We start from the raw sequence: 23,843 nt of genomic DNA on the forward strand, positions 1-23,843 counted from the left end.
GAAAGTTGGTGGTTAAACGTTTCATTGGCATTTTAAACAGTGGTTTTAGGGGGGCTTTGTACATTCTTTTTATGAACCGGAAGTTCTCTGGGACGTCAGCACCGCCTGGTGGCGTTTGCCATGAAAAGGGCCCATACTGCAGTGGGGAATCGTTGCAGGTGATACCACAGCTTTGCTGGCCAACCACCTTTACAGCGTGGATTGGATTCCCAATTTCTTTTTAATCAGTTGTTTCTGGTGTAAAATGTCAGAACAGGCACTGTTACATAGATGAATGTAAAGGAAAAAATGCCTTCAAGAGTGTATTTGTTCGTTATATAAAAAAAGAAATTGCAGAGCTCGTAGTAAAGTGTGTGCGCAACCGTGGCACGACGATGAACTGCTCCTCGCTAAGAAACCGAAACTAGAAACTCATAAGTGTGCGTTGCGCTTCTGCTGAGCCCCGATTGCGTCCTCCCCTTGGGGCAAAATGGAATCGGCCGAGGCGGACGCAGTGCCCCGGCCAGCCCGTCTCGGCCATGCGCTTCCAGCGGGTCTTTCGTATTGCAGGAGACTATATTTTATCTCGATGCCCTGCCCTGGTAAAAATAAGTGTGGGCGGCTTGAAGCTTGTTCAAATTTTAGAGTTTAGGCTTCAAGTCGGGTCCGTCAATGCTTACAAATTGTTATTATTTTCCTATCTAGAGATCGAATTGAGTATTCATAATTTGTGAGGACTACTCTGGACTATATTGACCTCAAAATGATGAATTTTGAAAAATAGCATTTTTCGTGATTTTTTAAATTTTAAGATTCGCGTCCCCCTTTTAACATGTCGGAAAATGAGTAAACCTGCTACGCAATCCTCGAGAGCGAAATCACTAAGTGTGACGGCAGAGATTGATGACGCTGATGAGCTGCCTTGGGCCTCTGTTTTAGGTGAAGTTATACAGTTGCTGAATATTGTCCGCATTTTGTGGAATGTAACGGCGGTGACTTTAAAATGTTGCGCCTAGTTAGCCCCTTCTTGAAAATATGACGATCGATGTTTTGCTAATTACAGAATGCGGCATTCCCATATCGCCGACTACTTTGGGTGATGTTCTCTTCTTTTGACAACTCGCTTCGAAGAAAATGTTTAAAAATATTTTCCAAAAGGCGAAACTCGCAAAATGTTGAGCCCTCGAAAATAGTCATTTATAGTAGTAGTTTATTTTTATGTAGTAAAGTTTTCATTCTGCCCCCGCCCCTGCCACAGCCAGTTCCCGACATTCCCCCTGGCATTTACGAGCCGACTAGAGTCTCGAATAATTGTGGGATTCCTCGGTCATAGACAGCCCGGAGCTCTCCCGGGAGAGGAGGGACAGGGGAGCAGGGGAGTAACGGCACTCCCCGACCGTCTCCGCCGGAAGGGTAGTCTACGGCACACCCCGGGAAAGCCAAACATGGGCGACCGGAGAACAGGTCCCCGTGACGGGCGCTCACCTGCGCTGCAGCCTGTCTTCCTCGTCGTCAGCGTACATGCGCATGCGCTTGGCAACCCGCTGCTGGCCGCTGCCCCTGCCTGCCTCCCCTGCAAGCCGACAATCGGAGTAAAGACGACTGGCCAGATTGGTGGATCGTCCGTCTTAGTTTGTCATGTTATGCCGAGAAACACAAAAAAGACAAAAGAGTGAGACAGGACGCAACATGCACTCGAAGTCACCTCTCCCCGTCCCCAAAAGAAGCGAAGTTTAAAGGATGCTCGTAACACTGGTTCTGGCATTTGAGCTACTAATGTACCGCAAAATACCGAGCAAGCGCCCATCCAATATTAGGAGATGCTCGTCAGGTCCGAGAGCAGAAAAGCAGAAGGGACACGCGGCAGCGTAGGCTCCCGTTTGACCCAATGGCACAGGAGCAGCTAGAGGGGTCTTGTGGAACCTTTCATTTCTAAAGCAGCCAGGGCACTCTTGTCGAAGCCTGCTTTGTGCCGCCACTCTCGCGTCGAGCTTCACCGCTTTGCTCTCCCCCCCCCCCCCCCCCCTTTCTGGGAGGAGCATTAGCTGCGGAGGAACACCTCGGTTAGCCCCAAAGTTTCCAGGGGAGAGTGCCTGATACATCCTTATATTTCACATATTTCAAAAGTAGGTGGTGGGCACTTATTAGGGCATTTTAGAATGGCGCAAGCTAAAGCTTTGCATACGCGAAAAACGGCGTCGTCGCCACTGCGCATGCGCCAAACGCTAACCAAGCTTCGCACTTTGCGTGCCTTTTCTTTTTTTTTTGAAATACACTTATCCCTTGTTATGACAAAGTCAACGAAATGCCCACAAAATTCGATATAAGTGGTACTTCGATAAAAGTGAGAGCCATAAAAAACAGTGACAGCAGCCTTAAAGGTGGACAAACATCCATTCTCCTCAAAATTGCTCTGGGCATCGCAAGAACACTGTCACCGCCGCTGCGCTCCACTTTGTTTCGGAGCAGCAGTAGGATGTTTCGCGTCTCCGCAGTCGTCCGTGTTTCCCAAGGTGCCTCTCCGAAATCGCTTCGTGTTTTCCCGGGCCGCACGCAAGTTCCACAATCGCAGCATCCATGACAGGAGCAGCAATGGGAACGTCCAGATCGACAAGCACGAACGAATCAAAGTTGCCCTCGATGGCTTCGCCAACATGATTGCACACACTCCTGTAGAGATCTTTGCAGCTCTAAGAATGGGTGTCGGCTCGGCAAGCATCTTCGCGAGAGAAAATCCGGCATGCACAAAGCAGTTGGCGATCTTCCATCTTCGGGTTACAGGTGCGCTTTCTTTTGCATGAGAAACTTATCGAACCCTTCCAGTACGCCTTGCTTGTTCAACAAAATGGTGGACAGCGCCGAACCGCCGATACCGAATTCTTTGTAGATTTCAGACTTGGGCCGGCCACTTTTCACAACCTCGAAGACATAGCCGACCTTCGGTACACACTCCAATGCTTCCGTACGACGCGTGTGTACACCGCGGGTGCACGCTTCAAGGGCTCTCGAAGGGATGATCTCCTCCGAGCTCCATCGCTCCCTTGACCCGGTTCCAACAGGAGTCTGAAGAAGTCGGTAGCGGGCACGTGGTTAGCGTCGGAACGTAGATGCTGCTCCCGCAGCTCCCTGGCCGTGTCGGCGCATCAACACCAAAATGGGCGCTCTGCACGTCACCCGTTTGTTGTTTTCTTGTTTGCCATTTTCCAAGTTTGCTGTTTGCTTCGGTGAAAAATGGGGAGGGAATGCAAGGTTCTCCGTGTGCCCCCGTGTAAGCTTGCATGCTTTAGCCCCTTTGGCCTTTGAAATCAGCATGGTCAGCCGTTGATACACTTTGAATAGTCTAGTTCAAAATATGTGTGTTTCAGTTGGGACCACATTCAACTGCGATAAAAGCGATAATTTGAAAAAAGTGATTTCTTTGTAACGTAGAATTACTGCAACATGCACACACCAAGAGTGTGCATTCCTCCACGGAGGATTCGTGATGCGCGAGAAGTTGGCCAAGACGAGCACAGTTACAGTTAGAAAATGGCGGCTCCCAGGATTGTGGCTGCAGCCACTTTGGCGGTCGTCGTGAGCGCAATGTCGCTGGCATCCTGGCGGCTGCTATTTTCGATATAGGACGTTATCGCACTCCTATGAAAGGTGCACATCACAAACGTTTTGGAAGACCGGCAAAGTAAGCCCTGATTGTCGGCAACTTACTGCTTGCAACAGGCTAGCATTTCTCGGCGAAGGTCAGTACACGAGACCTCTCTTCATGATGCGATGCAAGTGGACACGATCGGTCGAGTCACATTCTTATATTTAAACAAATCGAAAATGTTACTCTCGATCTATAGCCTCGTTTCCTGTTTCTTAAAGTAATGCATTTCATTTCCGAAATAAAAATTTTTTACTGCATTTTGGTGGCGTCGCAACTGCGAGAAGCTTGGATTTTGCGTTGTGACGGAGAAACGCTTTTCTAAAACTCTCTTGCGTAGCGAGACCTGATGCAAGTGCCAAGTTTCGTGCTAGTGTTATTATAAAATTATAAAACGTTATTATAAAACTTCCTATTATAACGGGGGCACATGCTCCGCATTTCACTGTAGAAAGACACTGATAAACTTCAATTTCTTCCTTAAAGAATTGACTCAACTACAGAGAGACCCTCCCATGCTACCAACGTTCCCCTCACCGTGGCTTTCATCGTCACTGTGTGAAGGATCCCTGGAGGCAGCACCACGCCGCATGCGCCGCTTGCGGGAGCCGCTGATGAGTCCTGTCATGCCTGCGAGACAATGACATTGCAGAATTTTGTCACTTAAAGAGCAACGATGCTTGCAAGCATCACTTGGTATACCAGAATGAGAAAGAACGCCGATCGCAGAGTGAAAGGCTAAGTTCCAGACGGAGTCAAATAGGCAGTCGAGGTGGTAGGTAAGAAACAACATAAAATCCGTCAAACTATGGTTCTGACATGGTACACTAACACCACCTGAAAATCGGCGATCGAGAACTGGCTGGTTTGAGTTGCACATAGACCAGGAAGCACTCTGTGCTTTCTCTGCATAATTATCAGCATAGAGTCTTATTGTGGGACTCGCGGGCTGGACAGCCGAACTAAGCGGACTAAGCGAAGGTGGCGGACAAAGGGCGTGGGACCTCCACTTCAGAACTGTTGTTCGCGATACCGGCGAATCTGTCTAGCTTCGAAAGAGAAGTCTCCAATCAAAACAATTATGATTTATTCTGTACGACAGGCCCGACCACCAATCTGATACGCACAAAGACGTCACCGAGTTGTCGCCCCTTCTCCCGGTGCTTGCCTTACGAACACGAATTGGTAAGAGCTTGAAAAACGCACAAGCGCCAAGCATGAAGTGCTTGACTTTTGCGTTTTTTAGGCAAAGTGCGACGTGCACATTTTTTGACTGCTTCAGAGAGCCAAAAAACGAAGGAAAAGAAAAAAGAAAGAAAACGCAAATGGGTGTATCAACGTGACTTCCACAACTCTCTCCTCTACGTTTCTTCTTCCTCCCCAGTCCAGTTTCGGTTTTGAGCAATTGCATTTTTTTTACTTTATTGCAAATATATACGACACTGTAGCAAAATATTTATTGGGTAGTCTTCCGATATCAAAATAAATCGCCTGGCAAAAAATAAGAATAAAATTTTTAGGTAGTGTTAGTGTCCCTCTTGGCATCCATGGTCAATTCAAATGAAATGTAAAATATTTGTATCCGATTTGCAGTCAAACTCGGCTATTCCTATTTGACACACAATCAAAAACTTGGTGCTCGCACACCTCTGGTTAAATGTACCCAAAGCCTGAGAAAGCCAAATTTAAAAGAAGGAAGTGTTTCATGGCCCTTCGCTTACCTCCGTAGTTGGGGTTGCCATACTTGCGGTAGTACTCGCTCTGCTTCTCTGCACCGGGCCCCTTCCTGTCGTCTGCAGGGCATCGACGGCAGATCACAAGTGGGCAAGGGAAACAGCCTTCACTTATTTGCCCTCTTTCTCAATGCTGGTAGACTTGGACCAGATCGGCAAAAGGGGAAGTCCCCTTCGCAAGCCACGTGCAGAGCCGGCAGAAGCCAAAATGCACACTGCGCAAAACTGTTTACACAGACAAGCAACAAAACTTGAAAGTATAAAACAGAGAGGACGAGAACAGGACATCTTTCTGAAAGATGTCCTGTTCCCGTCCTCGTCTTCTCTCTTTTATACTTTCAATTTTTGTATCTATTAACCAACATGCTCGTTTTCAATTGTAACAGACAAGTAATCACTAGTTTTTGTCTCTCACTGCCAAAGGAATGTCGTCAAAACTATTAAAAGGGTAGAAAGTAGTCATCTGGGGCACCAGCCTAAACGGTAAAGGGGGCCTTCTTTGAGCAACAAGTGCCGTTTGGCGTTCTGCCTGCAAACTACTAAAGAAGGGCAGCCCACGTGCCTTCGCTTGTCGGTTTTCATTGTGTTTTACGCGCCATAAAAAAAAGATAGTTAGAGAAGACGAAACATGCACAAAGATTGGTGCTGACGAAGTCGGTCGTGTGGGACGGTACCCCCCGAAAATGACAACAATGGGAGGCAAGGTTGGGGGCGGGTGTGCACGCATACGCAGGAGCTTACCGGAAAGAGGTCCATTTCTTGTCTGACAATAACCTTCCGAAATACAATGGAAAAAAAAGTGCCAATGTCACGTTCGTGCCAACAGTGTTGCGCAGTGTACAAGTGACATGGCTCTGCACGCGCTGGGGGAGATGGGAAGTCGAAGGACCGAGGCCTTCCCCAATTACGAAAAGAAAGCGCAATTATCCCACATTTGGCCAGTAACATAACTGGTTTGAAGGAGGCTGTTCCCTGAGTGGAACTGGTTTTCCTTTCCTGCAATCCGGAAGAGTTTAGCACTCGCGCAACACAGGACAAGCTAATGAATGTGTCCAGTTTCCTTCATAAAACGGTAAACTCTCGTCGATTTTTGTATGTCAACCTATCCGTTCTGCTTATGTTCCAACACCGTCTGTACCACTCATGTAACGAGCAAAAGGCCGGCGGTGCAAAAGCACGGACGATACAATTATCATTCGTATTTTCGCACTGCCGGTCTTGCACGTTGCATGGGTGGTAACTCTACTGCATCACCAAGCTTACCGCATGGTTATAAAATTGACGAATTTAGTGGTTTCCCATGACGCTCGGCAAGCTTGTAATTGGAACCATACATTGATTTCCACTAACTAAAAGTTAATTACCAAATATTAGTTCATTATCCGACTTTCCGTGTCAATTAGCCCCTACATTTTGTCTCCCCCCAGTAATACATAAAACTCACCTTCCGAAATTGCATGCTGCACCTTTCGTTACATTACTTTTTTATAAATCTGTTCAAATTACGTTTCCGCTCCCAGACAGATGGTACCCGTGCCATTACTTTGGCAGCCCCTGCGTGGCCCAGCACTCACGCTTGGAGGAGAAGCGTAGCAGCAGCATTTTGGCCTTGGGGTGGTCGGGGGTGGCCTTGCGCCACTGGCCGGGGGGCAGGGGCACCTCCAGCTCGGAGACGTCCAGCACCTCCTCCTCCTCCTCCCCGGGCAGGTCCTCCTCCGACATGAGCACCACCTCCTCCTCTGCACGAGAGGAGCCAGGGTCCCCGTCGGATCGCCAAGGCCACGCTCGGCCAAATTTCTGCCCAATTCGTGGCCTGTAGAGCCACTGAATAGGCTATGGTTTAAAGTGACGACACTTCAACCATCTCGGTGCTTAAAATCACAGTTGCCAGTTATCCGAAGCATTACCTGAAATCGCAGAAAACAGATTTATGTCCTCCAGAACTGTCAAAACGGTCCGCAACAAAGCAAGACGATATTGCCCGAGCTTCCCAACGCCGCGTCAGAAGCTCGAGAAGCAGCACTTCGAAACCACAACGAACGCCAATTGCGTCCACTCTGCAATAAGCACCAAAATTGTGGCACCCACCATACGATTGAGCAATACCGCGTCAATACTCCAATCGAGCAATGGAGTGTCACTAGATCAGCGTAGCTTATTTAGCGACTCTGGTGGCTGTCATCAAATCTAATATGATGGCAGAAAGTAGTCGCTTAATGCACCAGCCCAAAAGGTTCTCAACTACCGATCTTTCAGGAACTCTTGATCGGCAGAAGTGATACGGGTCCCTATCACTGAGGTGGAAAAAGGGTATTGAATGGTTCCAATGACAAAGGTTAAATGAAAAAAACTATGCTTGCAAACCAAATTTGAAGCTCTGAAACAGAGAATCATCAACCCCTCACTCAGCGCACATGGTTTGGTATATGTGGCTTCTTGGTCAATGGCTCCCACAGGGTCCGCACACCCCTACTTGAGAACCGTTACACTAACCTAGAGGCTGGTTCGCACAGCCCTGTTTTCTTACATTACATTACGTTACGGGAGCTTACGACGAGAGCTGCCGGGACCTCTGTACTGTTTTAGAAGAGCAACTTTGCACGCGATGGACGTCCTGAACTCGTAACATAACGTAAAAAATGTAAGCAAATGTGCCTGTGTAGTAGTAAAATTTGGTACCCGACAATACCCTCTCGGAAAAAAAAAAAAATTAAAAAAATTGCGGAGGTTACGTTTATGCTAACAGTGTTGCGCGGCAAACCTCCAGGTTAGGTACCCCTTGGTCCAAAGAGCTTCCCTGGAGTTGCAGTGAGGGGCGTCGACTGTTGGAACCTTCACGAAAAGTGACGCATCACAGGCAGGTCGGACTTGGCAAAGAGACGAGCACCTTTCATTCTCTTTGAAAGAACGGTTTAAGGCCCCATTGAGCAAAAGTCTGTTTTTTGTTTGTCGATGCGAACTCTTTCTTTCATTTACGTTTGTTGACAAAAAATTTCCCCGTTCCGTGCCGTGTCCTGCAAGTGAACTGTGCGAACAACCGAGCACTGTGCTCTTCTGCATGCATCATGCCACAATGTTTCGATTTAGCCGACATCCATCTTGTTAAATTTGCCAGACAGTGTTCGTGTGACACTAACGTCCCGTGGCAATGTGACAGCGCGCAGCCCTAAATTCCGACTAAATTTAGCCGATAAATTTTCAATTCAATTTAGCCGCGCATTGTGCCGTTACATTGTGACGTCGGATGACGCAATGTCGCATAGACATAGTTAAATCGTGATGTCACTGTTAGGTCAAGTTACATCTTGACGCAGCGTCACGTCTCAATTTCGCCACTAAGTTTAGCAGGAAGCCCTTCGAGCGACGTCTTACGAAATCGAGGCAAGGCTTTGCCGAAATCTGCCGTGAAGCCTCGCCTATAACCTTTTGCCGCCTCAACCGTGTTAAAGGTGCTACTCCCATGACGAGACCAAAGGTACCAAGTTTCCGGCCCGTGCCGGCAGAGTGCAACGTGCGAGGGGTGGGCCGGGAACCGGGCGCGCAGTGGATGGCCTTGCCTTCTTGCCCAGTCGGGTCCGGGGCTTCCCGGGGCGGAGGCCGTGCCTTGGGACGTCGCCTGAGGCGCAGGGGCCGGCTCAGGGCCAGGAGAGCACGTGCAGCGTCTCTCGGTCGCTGCCACACCACGTTGCCTGTGGGAAGACCCGAGGGTTCACGGTTGCCGTCGGGCAGCCGAATGACGAGCGAGGCGGCCCTTCCGTTGACGTACAGCGTCTGGAACGCGTCTCGGATCGACATGTTCCAATGACGGTCCAAGACGCTTCGGCGACGGCATGACAACGGAGGTGTCGTGGCGTTGCCGGTCGCAAACCCAGCGGCGTCCCGACAGTCGTGGTAAATGCAGCAGAAGCCCGTTCTACTGCAGGTCACTTTCCGGTTTGACAGTCCCTGGAAGCTTAGGCAGCCGGGAGTCGGGATGCCGCGACGACGGCTACGCTCGCATTTGCTCAGACTCGTGTAGAGTAGAGGGGTCGCGATGGACCTCTTTCAAAAGTTTAACCGTCAAGGTATGCAGTATCGAGGCATTCTCGAAACCGAATATCTACGGGTGAGTATGCATGCACTGTTCGGCAACTGTGGAATTGGTTGCTCGAATCTCTACCATCGCAACCAGGGCTGTCAGACGCTCGCGGAGGTGGCAAATAGGCTGCTGTGGAGAGGAACAGCGGCAGAGGGCACTCACAAGCATGGTCGTTGATCCAGTCCACGGAGCTGGGGCCGTATTCCCGGAAGAAGTGCTCGACGTCCTCGGTGCTCATGTTGCTTACGCCCCGCACGTGCAGCGTGTTCAGCCGTGTCCCTGGGGTACGACATGCAGCACGTCAAGGGATCACACAGTGCCTACCTCGTGTAGTGCATATAAAGAAACCCCCTACACCTAGAAATCAGTCAGTACGTCCAAGCACATACCCCAAGGTGCTTAGGTAGAAAGGCATACCAACACGGCCAGTTTGGTTACTATGAGATCATAAGCCAAACAAAGCATACAAGCGTTAACCCAGAATTAAGCCAATATGTAATCATCACCCACCAGGTATTAAACGCAAAACAATACACAGCTCTAGCTTTCCCATTTTCTATGTGCATTGGCTAAGGTGTACATCCTATGTCTCCTATTACAGTTAACACATGCCAAATACTCTCAGCAGTGCATGCTGATGTTGTAGGAGTCTTCTTTACTCTCCGAAATGACTCTTTCATGTCTTCGAGACTCATTTAAACAATCATTCCTTAAAGGACACATTAAAAGAAAAAAAGCATTTCTTTTAAACAGCCTAGATGGAAAAAGAATGTCATAAAATGAATTTACAACGGGGGAAAATAAAGTATAGAGCTATATTTTGGCGCAAAACAAATCTGTAGTCGGTGCCCGCGGGAGCTGCTACTGGTCATCTGGTAGACCTGTGCGCCACTAAGTCATGCCACCATTGTATGCTGAGCATGGTGCGCCGCCGGTTGAATGCGTTTCTCTATGCCGCCACCATCAATTTCTGATTGGCGTACAGGTCTATCCCGTGAATGAATGAATGAATTTGGGGTTTTTTGGCGCAGCAGCAACTCGGGTCATAGTGCGCCAAACACATGGTGAGTAAATATCACAAGACTCAGCAGCTAAATTATACATTGCTAAATTTCCTGCTAAAGGCGGTTTAAAATACCAATATTTTTTAAGAAGTTGAACACTTGTGTATGTGGGACAAGAGGCTCGTCTCCGAGCAAAAGTGCCAGGTGCAGAGTGTCGAACCGATATTTTTATCGGTTCGGTTCGGGTTCGGGTTCACGGCTTTCGGTTCAGTTCCGGTTCAGTTCCGGGGCGCAAAAATAACGGTTCAAACCGGTTCGAACTGGTTCGAACCGGTTTGAACCGCTAAATTGAGAATATATTTTCTGCGTTGTTCTGTCAATAGGCACTATTTAGGCCATGAAACTAACTGCTGTAAACAATCTGATTTTTGCGAGGACCTATTTTTGAGAATTTCGCGAATCGCCTACAATTCGCGAAAAATGGGTCCCGCGAACAATTTCGGTAAAATGTAAACAGATTGAAATTTATAGTGAGATTCCACCGCGTCGAGAAAATTACAACCCACAAATTATTCCAAAACTTCAGCTTTGACCTAAATCGCGAAATACTAAGCCCACGAAAAATAAGTCGTTTACAGTATATAGTTTTCTTTTTTTTATCGTTTGTTCAATCCAGTTTTATTTTCAGGTACAAAAATTATAAAATTCTGTTATTTATACCTACACAACAAGAAAGGAAAATCTCCATTAACATACCAAACGTCGTGTTTATACGACTCAACCTCCCTTCGTTTACCAGAGTCACATACATTGTACCTGAATCGAAATGTTTTCGCGAAGTGAAGTAGGTTGCCTAAAATACCCGTGACAGGTACAACTTTGTATCGCAGTATTAGATGTTGAATCGTGGTTTTGCCCTTGAACTAAGAAATTAATTACAGTGAATAAAATCATGAAATGGGCACCTCGTCGCGATATATACCATAAAATGTGTTTTACGGAATACATTTCACAATATATATATGACGACGAGACGACTGATCTTAAGGCAATATAATTTTTAAAATGTCACGAAAGTCACGGGACAAGTCCTTCCACTCTATATTTTATAAAAACACTAAGCGACAATCGCAATGCTTGTTTTTTCTAACTAGCATTGTTTGCTCTCAGCACCATGATGCGGGCGACGAATCATGCGAAAAGGAGTGGCTGAAATTGTTCACTCTAACCTATGAGCACCTTCGTACTGAGATCGAATCTGACCTAAAACAGTGCTTACCCATGCGAACATTTTCTATATTGGATAAACTGGCATAGCCTGGTTCTGAGGTTTGCTCTTGACAAAATGCCGGTCAATTTAATTTGCAAATAAGTATCACCCTCTCTAATTGATGATTTTTGTGAAATAGAACAAAGTGGGATTTCATGCTCTACTCAATTCGGAAGCTACTTAATTGGACGCTTTCTGAGAGTTTAAGTGTGCAATCGTCATAATTCCATCATTCGTTCCAGTAAAAAAAGGCGATAATAAAAACACATAAAAAACGCAATAATAAACTTCTATATATTTGAGAAGTTATATATGCGTGAGGAACACATATAGTTATTTAAATTAGCTTCAAAATAAAAAAAACCAACAACATTATTTAAAGCTTTTCCAAATCACCTATAATGTGTCTATAGAGGAGAAAAGCTCCGAAAAAGATTGCAGAACATCTTTCAGATAATTTAAAAGTGCATTTACATATATATCTTTGAGGTGAGGATCTTCTATTTATGCAGCCAAATCTTCAGACAGAAATTAAGTATATTTGTATTATCATCGATAAATTTGACTTTATGAAGTTCACATAACCGCCTGAGACCGACACGGAAGGACGATACTCGAAAATACGCCAGCTGTTGAGACTTCGGCAACGTGCTTTTGTTAGCTGTTTTGCAGTTTAAAATACTGGGTTGCAGGGTATGCCAAAAAACACTGTGGTCACATGATATATCGCAAGGCAAATACACGAAATGTGCAGAAATAAGGAGATGACACGCAATTTTTTCTAAATAATCCCTTACACAACGCTTTACTGCAAAAAGAGATGCATAGAAATGCATAAAATGATATTCCTAATTAAACATAGATTCCTCGCAGGGCAAATGAAGATTTTTAGAATCCTAATATAAGTCACTTTTGGGCATCAGCTTGCCTCAGCTCGAAACGTCGCGAGATACTACTAATGTTATCTTAGGTTTTACGTGCACTTGTTTTGGGACCTTACTTCACGACTCTGTTCTTTATCAGTCATGCGCTGCAACATTTCATTAGGCTGCCGTATATCATCGCGAGACTGCTATAAATACTACACAACTTTACACCTTGGACGTCTACTGCTAGTGTTGCGAACGTCGCACTTCACCAGAAAGCTGAAGTATTTAACATGGTTTGCACGTGACGTAATCGCACTAGATACTGGTTGTCATTGCGAGTTGTTCTTGCTGAGAATATCAAATCCGATGGGGCAAAATGCACGCTGCAAATTTTTCGCGCTCAGTGCAAGCTATGTATTTGAGAGGCACACATTTTTCTTGTTGGTGCATCGTCGTTAGACACGGCGCGAGTATCTGGCGCGGCGAAAACGTTCTTTCTGGCAAGAGTGTTTTTACAAATAAAAGTTGTACCAACTACCCATCTGTCACTATCGTTTCCAGGCCACGCTTTCTAGTCTGCGCCGAAAGTGCGCGGTAGAGGAATCTTTACGACACAGTATGCTTTAAAACTACCCCCCTCCCCACTCCCTTTTTTTTAGTTGCTCCTCAAGATACTTTTTATTCCTCAGGGATTGCCTGCTCCGTATTGAGTGGTGTTCACTCGACAATTATATTTGTGTCACTCGTTAACAGTAATTCTTCCTTGCTTTTACTTTGCACCAAACTGTGAAGGTTAAACAAAATACAGGGCGGTCGAAACTTGGAGAACTTGAGAACGACACTCCTGTGAGACTTAGAGCGGCTGCCAACGTTTGGCTATCCCCGTGAGACCACTAGGATCTTTCTTTTCAGCTATACCTCACGTACACACTAATAGTTCCATGTAACGTCGGACTAATACGTCACATTTAGACCCTTTAACATTTCTATTCTCGGTACAACTTTCTGAGGCAGTTTAGCAATAACGAAAACACGTTTGGGAGCCTCAATGGTGTGCATACATGTAAAATGGGCCGTGCAGCATTTGTTTTACCTTCAGTTCAATAAATACCGCCAAGTTGTAATCCCTGACGTTGATAACTTGCAAAAGCATCCATTAGTTTGTTCCTCCGAGAAATGAGAGACAGTCGAAAGAAAGAAATGAAACAGCTTTCCCCTCCTCAACTCGCAATTAGAACTATCAGCCACGTGATCTGATCCTAATATATGCAGCGTCAGTGTTTATCATAGTCATAAGCAGGGTTGGCAAAGCGAAGCATGGGCTAATCTTCAGATATAGTTTTAGTTGGGCTATAATGGGGCCCGAGCCCCACTAAAGCGACAAACACAAACAAACGACAGCGGCTAGCCTTAAACCAGAGTATTTCGCGATTTGACAGGCTTTGTAGAATAAAGAAGGCTATGCTTAAACACGAGTATCATGCACACGATGGTACCATTTGCAGGCTTGTAAACGCTCGTGTTAACTTCGCGAGCACCGAACAACTCAAAGCCGTATAAAGGTACCATCGCGAACATGCTGCATGTGTCTGAGGCTTGTCGCTTTCATTTGCTTCAGCTTCTAGCTCTAGTGGGACTCGGGTCCATCATAATCTTTGAGTTGAACACGAGCCGTTACCCGAATCTTTGGCGATACTGGTTGTCATGAACCAGAGCATTTGACTCGGGATCATGACAATCGGGTACATCATGGTGTCATGAGACTCTCAGTGCGAGGTTGTGATGTCATGTGACGTCACGGTATCAACAACGTTAATAGATCTAGCGACGTCCTCAATTTGAATCGACTTTACGCGGTGAGTCAAGTGACGTCACGGGGTCACGTGATGTGACATTACTTGACAGCATGTCTTGACATTATGACGTCACGTGACGATGTGACATTACTTGACAGCATGTCTTGACATTATGACGTCACGTGACGATGTGACACATGGCTATTCATAGTGCCGATAAGAAAGCGCCGCAAAAAACCAGGATTTATTATACATTGGAATTCTGTATATGACGATTTGATCAACACTTAGAGGAATTAACGTGCCAATTTTTATTCCCAAATAATAAATTTGTAATACTAACAAAAAAAATTACCGTGAACCGTTTTGAACCGGTTACCGTTATATTTTTTTCCGGTTCCGTTCCGGTTCAGTTCCAAGATGGCGGCGAAGATTTCGGTTCGGTTCAGTTCCGGTTCGGCTAAAAATAACGGTTCTGTTCCGGTTTTCGGTTCGGTTCGGTTCCGGTTCGACACCCTGGCCAGGTGGAACGGAATATGCTCTCTAAAAAAGATTGGGAAGTAGGTGCAGCGTTCATTATGAAATTGCGGACATACTAGAAGGATGTGGAGTACACTTAAAGTTTCAAAGCAGTAATCGCACACTGGAGGATCTTCGCTTTTTAAGAGGTACCCGTGAGTTAGGCGTGTGTGTCCTATTCGCAGCCGGCACAGAATAACTTCGTAAAACCTTTCCCGATGTCTGGCACTGCGCCATTCACTCATAGTAGGCTTAACACTATGGAGCTTATTGCAACAGTCAGAGCTCCACTCCACTTGCCAGGAACGTTTTATTTTCTTTCGCAGAGTAGTTCTATAGTCAGTCGCTGGAATGGCGTGGGTTTCAATTGACGTGTTTATACATGTACTTGCAGCTCGGTCAGCCTCCTCATTGCTGTGTATTCCTATATGACTGGGTACCCAGCAGAACTGAATAACAATATTTTGCTTGCGGGCCTTTATTATCTTACCACGGAGTAGAGAAATGAGGGGGTGGTTCCAGGATGTTGCTGAGTCAAGTGCAAGGAGGCAACTAAGCGAGTCTGAAAATACTATGGATTTCCTAAACTTTTGTTTAATTATTTGTTCGACAGCTAATATCAGCCCTAGAAGCTCAGCAGTGAAAACAGATGCCTCGGGGTAGGTCTATCCCGTGGTGCTTGCACTCTTTCAAGAGCTTCCTTTGGTCTCTGAAAGTTACTTATTAATCTTTGTTTTTTGTTGCACTTCAAACGAAGATTTAACTTCTAGAGCCCACATCAAGCACCCAAAGGAGTGCAAGCACCACGTGACCATGGCGGTCAGTCACGTGACCATAGCGGCCACTTTTCCGCGGACTCCCGCGGGCGGCAACTACAAATTCATTTCGCGCTGCAAAAAATAGCTGTAAATTATTATTTCTTTTTCTGCATTGCAAATTTCTTTCATGAATTTTTTTCCATCTACCTTAAAATACCGGGCAAGCGCCCACTCAAACTTTAGAGATAATCCCTAAAAAATGGGGGATGGGCGCTTGTCCGGTCATCAATTTTACGTATAAATGTACTGTGCATATTTTCTTAGATCTAACAAATTTGGTAATGGGCGCTTAATGGGGAATGGGCAGATGTGTGGTATTCTACGGCAGGTTGTTTAAAAAATATTTTTCCCCTTTGCATGTGTCTTTCAAAAGACAGATGCAATTTCTTTTTTTTAAACAGCCTAAATGAAAAAAGAATGTTTACGGTCTGAAACAAATTTTAAGTTGCCGTCCGCATGAGCTGCCACTAGTTACGTGGTAGACCTGTGCACCGCCGCAAGTTATGCCGGGGCCGTTCAGTGCCGCTGCTGAAGTCCCAAGAACCCCTTGCCGCCGCCGCACACTGAGCATGGCAGGCACCACTGTCGTCAATTTCTCACGCTTCTTCACGCTGCCGCCGACAATTTCTGACCGGCGCACAGGTCTATTACGTGGTGCTTGCGCTCTTTCGAGAGCTTTCTATGAGCTCTAAAAGTTATTTATTCATGTTCTTTTTTTGTTGCACTTAAAATAAAGATTAATAAGTTAACTTTTAGAGCACATAGGAAGCTTCCGAAAGAGTGCAAGCACCACATGACTATAGCGGCCAGTCACATGGCTATAGTGGCCATATTTCCACGGACTCCCGTGGGCGTCAACTACAAATTCGTTTCGCACCTTAAATATAGCTCTAAAAATTATTTCCTTCATCGCTAATTAATTTTTTTACTTTTTTTTTCGTTTAAGTTGTTTAAAAAAATTGTTTTTTTTTTTTTCTTTAGCATATGTCCTTTAGCTAGTGAACACCAAAATATTCACGAGGACTTAATTTTTGCAAATTTTGCAACTCGAAAAGTATTTAAAAAAATGTATTGCACAAATATATTACCCCATGGTAAGGAATAGACAGCATACTACCACTCTCAATCAAGAAATGTCGTGGCCGCAAAATATTACCCCAAACCAACACTCCGAAAAATTCGCGGAAGTAAGCCCGCGAAAATAAAGCCATTTACAAAATACCACGCATGACTTGGGGATAAAGGAAACCACTATTTGTGCGCACAGGCCCTCAACATTCTTCCTACAAGAGCCCCAATCTTGGCCGGTGAAAAACCGAGGAAGACGGCACTTCAAATCCGCCCCGAAACACCACTTGGACCAAACAACAGACGGGCCCCAACCTTCAAGGTTTGTCTGCAACATTCTCCATTGATCACAGTTCTCTTCTCTGTCCACACCCTCACCTTCTGATCAATGCTCTCCACCCCAGTTAATCAACCCGTACCCCTGATGCCTGGAACGCGTCTCCTGGTGTGATTACCGCGTCCTAAAAAGTGGTCCCCTCGACTACCGTCCGATGACGCCATAGATGTTATTGGGACGGCTGGGAACCTGGCGGTGTCACAACGTCAAAGGTGTAAGTGGCAGACGCCTCTTCTGCCACAGGTCGCTCTTCGGCTTGACAGTCCACAAAAGCTTGAGCAGTCGGGAGTTGCGACGTGGCAATGACAGCGACACTCATGTTTGCTCATGCTTTTTGCCGTCTTCTGCAACGTCGTTCGTTGCACCTTCGGGACCACTTCCGATGGGTGGAATAAGATGCCAGACGCAACAGTCGAAGACGCGTCCAGGCACTGTAAACCCCGCAACCAGAACAGGCCACTACAATCCCACGCAATACGGAGTGAACAATACAAAGCCCCCGTTACTTGAGTGTGCGACTTCTGCTCTGCTCAGGCATTCCGCGTGATCGGGGCAACCTTGGTCGGTAAGGACATTGTACATTTTCTCGTTCACCAGCAGCAATTCTTTCTTCAGCATAACTGCATAGACTTTAGCGGTCAGCCTTCCTACCTCTCTCCTCCCCCTCCCTCACCCCCCCCCCTTCTAATGTCTTCCGACGGATGCATTAGCTGCCTACTAAACTATAAAGCGTTGTTCGCACTCTTGCGACTGAGTAAGACCGAGAGAGACCAGACCGGTTTTTAATCCTCTTGCGACTTCTTAGGACCGGGTGCACTGCAGCAGAGCTGGTCCTAAGAGATCACAAGAGGCTTAAAAACCGGTCTGGTCTCTCTCGGTCTCACTCGGTCGCAAGAGTGTAAACGGCGCTTTATCTCTATGTTTTAGTATTGCACCCTAAAAGGCCGGCATAGCATTTGTATGATTCCGGTGCTTCGTAATAAAGATGCTTTATGTTCCTGCTTTCTTTTGCTTCGATTTACCTGGTATTAAGAAATACAAAAAAAATTTTGCCTGCCCTTTTTACAACTAAATGGCTTTGTTTCTCTAAGCCCGATTGCATATCATTTGAAGATATAACAAACCAACTAAACACTCTAATATTTATTATTTTACAGCCGCAACAGTATATAATTCTAGTCCAAGCCATAACTGCTTACTGAGCACCCAGTGATGCATCCGGCAATGCCCGTGGTCGAATCTCTTGCGTGTGCTGTTTCAATTAATTTTTTGTGCATAAATTGTAAATTATCACGTAGTATCTTTTTGTAAATCGGCAGTTGCTGTCCATTATTATTTTCGGCATGCACGAGCGAAAAAAAGCTCCGAATCACTACATCCGTCTGCTCAATGCATGCCGTGAGTCAGTCTATGTTAACCAGATCGCAAGACATCAGACTATTATTTATATTGCATGTATATATGTCGTAAAACGAGCAGCAACATGCCAAACTTGTTCATCGATCTTCTCTGTTTGGGTGCACGTCGTGCACATTTACATTCAAAAACCTAGAGGAACGACTTATGCCTCTTATTTGACAACACCTCGCTTTTACACATACTAGCTTGAGCAAAGGAGCACGTGCAATAAGCAGCCAAGAATGAGAAAAAAAAGCCGTTGTTTTACCTTGCAGCCACAAGCTATGTTGTACCATGCCAAATGAGAGTAGCTTGCACAGAAATGGCAATGTCGGGAGGAAAGCAGAAAGCTGCCACGATAAAAAGGTCAGAAAAAGGGGTAGTTGCATTGCTTTTTCCCAATCAAGCAGCTGCCTAAAACACCGGCTAGATGGTGCAAGCTGCCACCCAATTTAAGGAGTTTGGTCGTAAGCATCCATCCATCAATCCCAAAGGCACATGCTGTAAGCCTCCTTACAGTTGCGTTTGAGACAGTCAGGGGTGGGAAAAGACTGTAAATGAGCACAGCATTAAGCACACCTGCCGGACGCTTGGCATCCACCTTGAGACTCTGGTAGAGTTCTTGCAGCTGGGCTGCAAAGGCAGGGTCGTCTTCCGGATCATCCGCGTCTTCGGCGGCCATCTCCTGTCGAGGTAATGCAAGACCAAGGTTAAAGACCCTGTCCCAACCGAGTCGCTCGAGCGTTTCATACCCCTGGAAGGAGACGCTTTGCGATGAACTCCGAAGAAACTGCGGGCTTTGCTCAAATCAGGTGTTTAAAGATCGAGAGGTTTGATCACATTCAAACCTGCCGTGTCAACTGGTTTTGTGATTCGCAAACTAGTAGAAGCTAGAAGGCGTAAAACTTTACTGCAACGATGGTTTCGACAGACTTCGAGTCGCACCCGTATATTCGTTTTGTGGATTTCTGGTGGCACTGCGCAGTCTTTGATAGCCAAAGCACAAACACGATAGCGGCGGCAGAGCGAGACGGGCTGCATCACCTAAGAGCCTAGCTTTGGAAGCAAGAGCAGGCTCCTCCCGGCAAAGACCAGCATCTGCTGCACCCTTTCAGGACAAGTGGTGACCACAGATGTGATCCTTCCTAACCTCGGGTTATTTGCAGAAGAGTGGGAGGCAATCAAGAACCACTACCGGCGAGGCTTTCCTTGTTTGCATCCATGTATTTTTGTACCACGAGGAATGAATAAAACGAGCAGAGTGCATGGTCTTGAACACATGCTGTGCTACCTAGATGCCCCTAAGAACTGATAAAACTTGGTGGAGAGGGGAGCTACGAGGGTGCGTGCTCACTCCGATGAGCACACCCTCGCAGCCCCCTCTCCACTTTGCAGTTCAGTTTCAAAGGCCTCTAGGTAGCGCAGCACGTATTGATGGCTATGTGCTCCTCCGTTTGCGTTTCACTTGTACCCGATAGTACATAGTGTGGGAGCACGTTTTTTCCCCCAACTTGCCTTACCCCCCATTCACACAGGAAGCGGATCCGCGTTCACGAAGCGGTTGCGAAAGCGGTTGTATAAAGATCCAGTGCAATTGCACGCGCATTTGATGTCATCGTGTGCGCGTGCAATTGTACTGAATCCTTATACAACCGCGTTCGCAACCGCTTTGCGAACGCGGATCCGCTTCCAGTGTGAATGAGCCCTTAGTGCTGCCCTGATGTCACTGGGGGTATGCGACTCACACGGGCGCAACACCTTTTCCTGGTCACTGACAGGCCGAGCAGCAATGCGAACGATGAAGCAAAATAAATACTATTGCCGTCACGAAGTTGAGAGAAAAAACGTTTGAGTAGCAAGTCAGCTTTCCAGCATATACGAATACGTGACGGCCTGGGAGGAAACTGCGTATGTGTCGGTCGAGTGAGTGCATAAACTGCCTATACTTCTTTTGCCGTGCCGGCCACTGGCCAGCGATGGCCACCGACCGGCTCTTCTGACGCCGGTTGCCGCTGTCCTCTGGGATTGGTGGCCGGGCATGTTAGCGCACCACAGCTTGGAGCACGCATAGCGAAAGCTCGCACTGCAGAACCTGGGGATCCTGGGCTCGACCCCTGCCCACTCCGACCTGAAAAGAGCGTTGTACCGGCGTGCGTGGCGTCGCTCAAATTTCTAATTTACTGCAGAGATGCCAGACGCTCATTGAGGCCGACTTCCCGTTGTCTAAAAAAATGCGTAAATTAATTTACGACCATCCCACAAACGAGCCTACCGGCGTTGCACGGATGCTGGCACGCTGCGATCCACCCTCGGACTGCGATGCACGCCTGCAGTCTTTCGGTAGGCATTGGCTGAGCCATTGTTGCATGGTGGCACGAATTTGCCACCTAGCCGCTGCCACCGGGCCCCCTGTGGCTGGATCGTACCTATCCTCGGTTTTACGGATCTCGAGTCGCGTGGGTCTCCCATTAGCCAGCCTTGAATAGTAACGCGTTACTGTAACTTCGTTACTTTTTGGTAACTTGTAACTGTAATGAGTTGCTTTTTAAAAATGTAACTTGTAACTGTAGTTCTATTACTTCTTTCTGAGGTGACGATGAAAGTAACGACATTACTTTGGTCGTCACTTTCCAGTTTATTTTATGAATAACATAGGATTGAATGAGTACAATCTAGCTATTCTTGCAGTTTCCAAATTCTGTTCCGACATTTCGAGTGTAAAGTTGGCCATGCACAAACTTGTGAATACGTTCTTTCTCATGAGTCACAACCCGAATATAGCCACGTGTAAATGGGATAAAAAAAAAAAAAAAAAAAATCTAGTTATCTTTATGCACGCACGTGTACTTTATGACTAAACATTTACATCTTAGTATTTTGAAGCACTATCTATACTTCGGTTGTTCTTTTTTCTGCGCAAACACTTTTTAATCGGGTGAAACAACCGTGAAACAATAAAACAAACGAAGGGCACTGCGAATGTTTTGTATTTTGATTAGCGCCACTGCTCCGCACTGCGCATGTTTCGTATTTTGATTTGCGCCACTCCGACAGGATGTCAACAGTCGAGGCAAAATTTACTGCTGTTTGCCCAAGGTTTGCTCGTTGCTCTGGTTGCGCGGGGTCCGTTCAGCAAGGGCAGGGACATGTTCGCCATCAAACAAGGGAAACTTTCAGTCACTAATTTCGAGAAGCAACTGCTGCTATGATACAATATAAAGTAAAAAGCATACTTTTTTTACTTTTATTCAATAAAACTTGATGAGGGGCGTTTTCAAGTATTTCCTAAATTTTTCGTGTTATAGAAAAGTAACTGAAAAGTAACGTCGTTACTTTTTAAAAGTAACTAACTGTAACGAGTTACTCTTTTGATGCGGTAACTGTAACAATAACTTCGCTACATTTTTCTGAAGGTAACTAACTGTAACGAATTTCTTTTTAAAAGTAACTTACCCAAGACTGTCATTAGCCCTCCGTGCTCGGACTCGACGACACGAGGCCTCCCTCTTTTCATAAGCTGTGGGCACTTGCGTTTCTCTCTCTAGGCGCATGTGCCCGCCTTTGCGTCTGACCACAGACGACCTTGGCAGTTTCATCAGAAGTATATCGCATGCTCTTCTGCACCTATTCGCCTCGAGATCGAACCGTGCCGCCACTGTGCGGCCGAAATTGGAAACGCGCGAAAGCGGGGATACCGCCGTGCGTCGTCTGCTACGGGCGCACGCTCAGAAGCATGGACCTCGACGACGCAAGCCCGTTTCCGGCTGAGCTTGATATTCCTTATTAAATTCTTTATGTTTTTGTTGCCGTTTCTTCTTACTAAAGGTTGTGTTGTATCGTTTGCCATGCGTAGAAATTCAGCAAAGCGATTATTATTAAGTCGGAAGCTTCCATAATCTTAGTGTGTTGTTTTTTATACAATCGCTGGTCCCACGTATTTTTGTTATCTCGCACAAACCGTGGCTTTCATAAAGCATTGAATGTTGAGTGGGTTTGTGGTTTGATTAGAAAATTAACCCGACTAATCGCTATCCTTAAAATAGACTAATCAATTAATCCGTACGTTGATTTTTTCCCGGTCATATTGCGTGAAAGACGTTAAAACTACATATTTTGTACTGGTTTTACTATGTCACAAATGGCATATTGCATTCCCATTCTAGACTTCACGCTGTGAGTCCTACATAAATATGATCACGGGAAGCCTTTTAAAATAAAGTATTTCTTAAGTTATTATTTAAACAGTATAATCACCCTCGGCAAAATGACAAGCACGCTGAAGTGGTTTACCGTGCAAGCTAGTGTCACAAAAGAAATAAAGACGTCAAAAATATTGAAGCCGGCATATTTTACTGCTTGCTGACTTTCTCCAGTACTAGACTCCAATTGAATGGCAAAAAAAAAAAAAAATTAAAATTAAAGCATTACTTGAATAATCTAAAAGTTAATCGATGAACTGCCCAGTCCCGATATAGGTTAGGTGAGGGCGGAGGGAGATCGGAAAGTCTCGTGAAGGTCGCTAGCCCTCATCAGTAAAAGAGTATCACTGCGGCCGATGCTGTCTGTGTCGTGGTGCGCGTCGTTTGTTGGGGTTGCAGAGTCTACTGTGTTTGAATACAAGATTATTTAGCCAGAAATGTATAGTATTAGCCTCTTGACATCCGCGGCCCTCACCAAGAAAATTGAAGGGGGTGAACCCACACTACCGAGAAAAGCATTTAATAGCAGGAACATTGTTGCGTTGCTCGGTTACACTCGTTTATTACAGTCACGGCAGATATATTAGAACAGTTTGTTTCACTTGTTTCAGTTGTCCTGCCAACCGTGCAGTTTGCAGATTTTAACTAGAAGAGGCACTCACTCCTCATCGCAACGCAGTAGATTTGTTTAGACTCCAAAAAATTTACCCACACTATGGCACAGTAAAAGGGCAGAGGAACTCAATAGCATGGTAATTTCTAATACAACGCTAGCTTATCTTCATTCTGAATATTTATATTACTGCAAAAGCTTGACGTTAAAAAAAGCATAGAAGCTGCGATTTCACAGCCCACAGTACCAGTATTATGTTAACTGGGTCGGACTTTATTTTTATTTTTTTTTATTTCCACGTTGATGAACCGATACATCCATTTTAAAAGAAACAAATATTTAACATAAATATTCCAGTTCAGCCGGAGACAGGCATCAGTCGTGGTGATCCATGCTCTCCAAAGTCTGCCTAGAGCAGACGACGCACCCACAGAAGCGATTATATAAATTTGGGCCGCACGCTGGTAACACGATTCGATCTTCACTGAAGCACCGAACAGTACTGCATCTTTTTCCGCT

General features: G+C 45.9%; 1 protein-coding gene across 1 annotated transcript in view; it reads right to left on the minus strand.

The window, feature by feature from the left end:
* LOC8039560 (nuclear cap-binding protein subunit 3) overlaps positions 1–23,843 on the minus strand; it is a 28,701-nt gene that overhangs the window by 3,402 nt on the left and 1,456 nt on the right. Inside the window, exons 2-8 of the mRNA XM_029979042.4 lie at positions 19,092–19,197; positions 9,596–9,712; positions 8,913–9,044; positions 6,930–7,094; positions 5,344–5,415; positions 4,160–4,252; positions 1,465–1,552 (exon numbers count right to left, since the gene is read on the minus strand). Coding sequence (XP_029834902.2) covers positions 1,465–1,552; positions 4,160–4,252; positions 5,344–5,415; positions 6,930–7,094; positions 8,913–9,044; positions 9,596–9,712; positions 19,092–19,197 — 773 coding nt within the window. The remainder of the gene's footprint in view (positions 1–1,464; positions 1,553–4,159; positions 4,253–5,343; positions 5,416–6,929; positions 7,095–8,912; positions 9,045–9,595; positions 9,713–19,091; positions 19,198–23,843) is intronic.

Source organism: Ixodes scapularis, unplaced genomic scaffold (genome assembly GCF_016920785.2).
Source record: "Ixodes scapularis isolate PalLabHiFi unplaced genomic scaffold, ASM1692078v2 PGA_scaffold1__304_contigs__length_218370807, whole genome shotgun sequence".
In the NCBI taxonomy this organism is placed as follows: domain Eukaryota; kingdom Metazoa; phylum Arthropoda; class Arachnida; order Ixodida; family Ixodidae; genus Ixodes; species Ixodes scapularis.